Genomic DNA, 5982 nt, shown 5'->3' with positions numbered 1-5982 from the left:
GCGCGGGCCGCGCCCGCCCAGGCCGCTCGGCGTGTCCGCGCCTGCGCTTCCGTGCACAGTGGATTATCTTACAGCGCGTTCAAGCGTCACATAAAAACTGTGACGTTTCGCTAATAGTCTGCCGCGCAAACGTGCTGCTGCGTGTTAGCACGGCCGAGCGTGCGTTCATTTAGCGCCACGCCTTGGAGGCGCTAATTCAACGCACAGGAGGAAAGGCGCGTTCCTGCAGGTGTAGGTGCGCCCGTTGAGTTTAGCCGGGCAGGCTGCGTGTGCCACGTAGCGCAGTTCTTCTCAACTCTGAATAATCCTCTGGTTCCCCTCGGCTGCTGTTTGTGATGCCTCGTGTCCTCTAGCGGGTCGCCTGCACGTGCTCGCGCTGCCTTCCCGCGCTCGTTTCTTCAGATCCTTTTGCAAAAGGTTCGTGCCCCGGTTCCTTGATTTGGCCGGCGGTTTCCACGGGGTAGAGACCTACTTGCAGCCTAAGCACCTGTGTTCTGCGGAGGCGAAGCTGTAGCCGCGGGACGCGGCAGCACGGGTGGGGAAGATACCCAGCGGCTGGTGTCAGAGCAGCGGGTGCAAATCTGCCTGACTTCAGACTGGCGCAGCTGCCTGCCTCTCCCTGCTACGACACCTACGCCGCGCCTCGTCGCCGGGGGGCCCCGAAACCCGGGGGTGTCTGTAGGCGCCCGCTGCAGCGTGGCTGGGAACGGAGGGAGTGAAGCCACGGCTCGGACGTGAGGACACCGGGCCCGGCTGTGACCCTTGGTAACGACTGACTCTTGGCGTTTGTCTTGCGTGCCCTCGTATGCTCGTGTCTACTAATACGTTTCGATTTTTTTAAAAAAAGGAAAGGCAAAACCCCCTTTAGTGCTAGGCTTGCTGTCTGTGCGTGCCCTTATGCTGCCTGTCGCCCCTCTGCAGGGTTCCTCGTGGAGCACAGCACTCCAGCCTTAATTTAGGAAAGCATCCCAAGGATTTGTATCTGGCTCTATAGACAGGTGGGTCTTCTCCGACGGTGGAAGTGCGGGCAGGCAGGCATTCAGCTGGAAAGCTGCAGCGTCAGATCCCGCCTCGGGTGGCCTTCGTAGCGTGGTTCAGAGCATTGTCGGATGCGTAAAAGAAAGAAAAGTCCCTTTTAAAAAAGCTTTTAAGACTTTTTTCTTTAAAAAATGCCTCTCTCTAAACAGAGCTAGCTACCTCGCAGGGTAAAGCGCCAGGCTCTCGGGGGGATTGGAGCAGCCCGGGACGCCCGCGTGCCACTGTTCAGTGTAGGAGTCGCGGTCTGGAAACGCTGGGTCCTTGTTCGGGGGATAGCAACGCCCAAGCGGCTTTGGGAGCGCGATCAAAATGGCCTTTCCGAGCGGGCGGTGTGTGGTCAGTGGTCTGCACGCGTTCCCTGCCCTGGCCCTGGAGAGGAGCTCCCGTCTGCTCGGGCGATTGCTCCCTGGGGCCCCGGTTTGATATGCTTTCACGGATGCTGGGACAGCCAAACCGGGAGGTCCGTCCTGGCGCGGCCTCAGCATCCGCTCTCGGCTCTCCTGCCCTCGTCCTCGGGACGTCCCTGGCTGACCGACGGGTTCTGGGTCCTGACAGCCCTCCGCTCGAGCCCGGCCCCTGGGGAAGTTACGCGCCGCTCTGCTCAGCACGCGATACCCTGCCCCCGGGTGCGAAGCGGGCATCCCCGCTGCTGTCCGCCAGGCTGCGCGGTTTGACACGCGCCTCCGTCGGCAGAATCGCGATCGCTCCGGTTCCTCGGGACGTGAAACGGACCCCAGCGTCGCACTAACAAAGGACTCTTTCTGCCGCAGGGTTCGGCGGACTACCCCAGCCTGGAGTTCGAGTATGGAGACGCCGACAGCCACGCGGCTGAGCTGTCAGGTAAAGAGGCGCGCGGAGGGCCGAGGTTTTTGCCGTGCACGAGTTCAGCTTCGCTATTAATAGCTGCCTGCTGGGTAGACGGCGGGGCTGGGGTTGGTGGGAGATGCATATTTAATGTTATCATCCTATATTAATAGAGCGCCGCTCACCCCGGAGGATTGCAGAGTGCTCTGCAAACCACGTGCGGCCGAAGCGACTTCCTCCCCCGCTGAAACAGCCGTTCGCGGGGGGGACGGGAGAGCTGCGAACGGCGCTGCCGGTTTGGGGGGGAGTGAAACGCGTGGGGGCCTTGTAGCCAAGTCGCTGGAGGTATTTGAATGCCCTGATGCCACGCTGGCAGTGGCTTGTGGTGTGCGGGGCCCTCCTCGTCCACCCCTCCTGGCCACCCTGGATTCACTAATCACTGGAGCACGTGTGTGTGCACAAACACGTACACGCACACGCACACATGCACGTGGCACCCGTGATGTCTTGAATAGCGCAAGGCGTCTGGGAAGGCTTTGGGCAAGGGAAATCGGCCTCTTCCCCGATCCCCCTCTCTGCTGCGCGCTGGGAGCTCATGCTGTTAACGTATGTTCGGGCCAGTCTGTGCAGCCGGACCAGGGCTCGGATCTGTGCCGGGGCTCGCGCTGCCGGCCGAGAGCCCAGCTTTCCTCGGTTAGCGCTGCGCGGGTGATGCGTGCTCTGGGCCGCGGCGGAGGGCTGAACCGGGCGCTTCCAGACCCGAGAGCCGGCGCAGCGTCGGTACGCTGGGGTGTTTCTCCAGCTTTCCGAAGCTTTGGCCTGCAGACCAGGAGGATACCGGCGGAGGTTGCTGCGCTGTCGGGCGTGCCTGTACAGCAAAAGGCAAGGTGGGCGGTAGGGGCTTGGCCTTCGCCTGCGCCAGCAAGCACAGACCCAGCTCGCGAGGCTGGCTACGTGCTCGGGTCGGTGCTGCCCGAGGGACCCTGTGTCGCTGCGTCCCCCCCGCTGCTGATGCCGCTGGTGCCGTCGCCCCTCTGCTTCGCTGGCAGACTTCCCAGCTCCTTTGCTGAGGCTGCCCTACGGCCGTCAAAGAGCAACAGCTTTTTGGGCTGGGCTGAAAAGTGCCAGGCTTCCTTCCTTCCTCATTCCTGGGCGGCGGCTGCTGCTGCTGCTCGGGGCTTGTCAGAGCTGCGCCCGAGCTGAGCCGCCAGCGGCACGCGTCGCGCCCGGAGCACCCGCGTGTCGCGCCTGCGTTTTGCTCGCTGGCTGGATCGTGGCCCCCAAGCGCCACGTCCGGCTGGCGGGCTCGAGCAGGGAGCCGGGGGGCGCCTGGCGATTAGCAGGAGGAGGGGGGCGGCCGGTCTGGTGGTCGCGAGGTCGCTCCTGCTCGGGAAGCGCTGCGTGTCGTGGGCAGGCCGCCGTAGTCGGATACACTGGGGCTGGGGAAGTTGAGCGGTAGGTCGTGCCCGCTGTTCCCATTCCTCGTTGCTGTCTCTCCTGGGCACGTGGCAGGAAGCCCTGAGCACGCTCTGAGCTGCGAGCTGCCACGGGGTCGCTATTTCGAGCTCCCCGCGTGCAGGTGCGAGCTGTGCCGGCCGGTGGTACGTGTATATGTGGCGCGTTTTCGTTAAGAAGCTGTGCTTCCGCCGCGGGGGACAGGAGAAGGTCGCTCCCCCTTACTGTCCTCTCCTGGCCCCCAAACACGCAGTTCAGTAAGTCAGGTTTAAATAAGCTCCTTGGAGCTGTCTCCGTGCCAGGCCTGTCTCCATTTCTTTTTCCCCCGTGGTGTTGTCGAGCTATTTAAATGGGTGAGGCACCCAGATCACTTTTGAAGCTGCGAAATACCAGCCTGCAGCATCACCACGCGATGCAGAAAGAAGATCGGCTCGGGAGGCGCCGGCGCTCGGCTGACGCGAGTCCCCGAGGACGGGGGGAGGAAGGGCTGCCCGGGTACGTGCCAGTGTCGTGGATGATAAATGAAAGCACCTGCCGCCCAGACTTCGTAGTGGGCGTGTTTTTAGGGGGACTCGCCAGCCCCGAATCCAGGGACAATGAAATCTGCCAGGAAAGAGTGACACGGCACGTCCCAGAAAGGGAGGCTGCGAAGCTTCGCGGCCTCCACCCTCGCCCTGCCGGTCACTTGCCGCCTGCAGCTTGTCCTCGCTCAGGCTGCCAGCTCTTCGGCGCAGGGCTTTCCTCTGCCCTGCGTCAGTCTGGACGAGTCTCGTTCGTGCTGTGCCGGACGGGGCTGGAAGGGGTCCCGGGGGCAGTCCCCTGCCCTCGCAGGCACGGGCGTCGTAGGATCCTTGTGTCAACTGATTGTGCGCTCCCTTGAAACCAGTGAGGTTTGGGGCTCTTCCACCGCTTCTGTGGAGCTTAGCTTAAAAAAGAAAAAAACCCCAAAGGAAACGAGAAAACAGTCCCATGCATTTTTCTGCAGCCCAAACGTGACTGCCCGGGGCGGGGGCTGGAAAACCTGAGGGCAGAACAGGCTAGAAACGGTGCTGGAAGGAGAAGAGCGGTGACTTGTGCCCTCGCTCTAGCAGTGGTGTTATGCCTTGCCCGCGTAGCTCCCGTGTTGTAGCCTAGCCATCCGTGCAGGCCCAGTTTCATTTGCATTACAATAAACCTTGCAGACTCCGAGCTACTTCAGCCTGCTGGGCTTGTTTCATTTAACCCGTGAGTTTGATCTTAAAGCCAGGGGTGCCCATGGGGGAAGGGAAGGAGGCTTTTACATTGAGGAACTGGTTGGGGAATGGGGAAGTCGATGGTTTTCTGCTTTCTCCCCCGGTCCACGTAATGCTGGGAAAGTGGCCGTGTCTCTGCCTCTCCGTGCAAAGGTCGCTGCGAGGTGCGAGGCCCTCGGATGCTGAGCAAAACCCGATCGCTTGTCTAACGTGGGTGTCCGCGACTGTGTGCCCCGGGAGAATTGGGGTCCTCCCTTTCCTACCCCAGCACCACCGTCCCTCATTAATTGCTCTGCCTGTTTTCCTCTCTCCCCCCAGAGCTGTACAGCTACACGGAGGAGCCGGAGTTCGTCACCAACAGGAGGTGCTTTGAAGAGGATTTTCAAACTCAAGGTACGCCGCTTCGGTGCGGGGTACGGCCTCTTGCCGAGACGGGGCCGACCCAGTGACGGACTCGCAAGGGACCTCCCTGCGGGCGAACCGTCTGCCAGGGCGCAGGGGCCGGCTCGTGTGCAGCACGGGCGACAGGATTGGGGTCGAGACCGGGCCGTTGAGGTCGTAGTTCAAAGCGGGAGGTCTTGCTAATATCGACGGCTTATCCTGGCTCCCCTGAGCCTCCCCGACGGTGCCACTCTTTGCGGTGAGGTCTGGAAAACCCTGCCAACCACGGGCAGGCTTCGGGGCCTCACTGATCACCGAGGAAAACTTTTCTGCTCCCCTCTCTCCCTTTTTATACGAGAGAGAGGAAGGATGGTCCAGTTCAGGCTGTCACTTGGGACGTGAGAACTGCATTCAGTTCCCACTTCTCCCCAGACTTCCTGCGTGGCCCTTGGCGTGTCCGCCGCAGCCTCTGTGTTTCATATCCCCATCTGCAAAATGGGGACAGTAGCACCACAGAGAGGTGTGATGTGAATCCTCGCACTGAAGATGCTGGGATGCTTGGATAGATGCCAGTAGGGCAGACCCAATTAAGAGCTTCATAAACTGGCCAGGCTTCGCTAATGTTGGGCCCTGGGAGACTTCCAGAAGAAAGTGAACGTTGTGCCAATGCTGAAACGACCGTGGTGGATTCTCCTTCCCTGGACGTTTTTCAATAAAAATTGAATGCTGTTTCTAAAAGAGATGCCGAAGTTCAGAGAGGATTTAATTCAGGGGAGTCCTGCGATTTGTTTTATACAGACTTCAGATTAGACCGGTGTTTCTCAAACTTTTCTGACTCAAGACCCCCCCCTTGCTGGACTGGAGACGCCCCTGGGAAAATGCCAGCTGTTGGCTTGCACTCGCTCCTTGGCTCTGGAAAAATACCAGAGCAATTCTTGTGTTGCAGCAAACGCGGGTCACAGCAGATCAGGCTGGTTTTGATGCTGTGGATGCTTATTTGAAATCTCCGGGTTTATCTTATAGTTTCATAGTTTCTAGGGTCGGAAGGGACCTGAGCAGATCATCTAGTCCG

The 5982-nt window shown here is 60.5% G+C and overlaps 1 protein-coding gene across 1 annotated transcript in view; it reads left to right on the top strand.

Moving 5' to 3' along the window:
* Nucleotides 1-1769: 1769 nt before the first annotated feature.
* STRIP2 (striatin interacting protein 2) overlaps nucleotides 1770-5982 on the top strand; it is a gene marked incomplete at its 5' end in the record, with an annotated part of 38164 nt that continues 33951 nt past the window's right edge. The window contains 2 exons of the mRNA XM_019543983.1: nucleotides 1770-1878; nucleotides 4848-4922. Coding sequence (XP_019399528.1) covers nucleotides 1770-1878; nucleotides 4848-4922 — 184 coding nt within the window. The remainder of the gene's footprint in view (nucleotides 1879-4847; nucleotides 4923-5982) is intronic.

The sequence above is a fragment of the Crocodylus porosus genome, unplaced genomic scaffold, assembly GCF_001723895.1.
Source record: "Crocodylus porosus isolate Cpor-Errol unplaced genomic scaffold, CroPor_comp1, whole genome shotgun sequence".
Classification (NCBI taxonomy): Eukaryota; Metazoa; Chordata; order Crocodylia; family Crocodylidae; genus Crocodylus; species Crocodylus porosus.
This window is presented reverse-complemented; position numbering and strand designations above follow the sequence as displayed.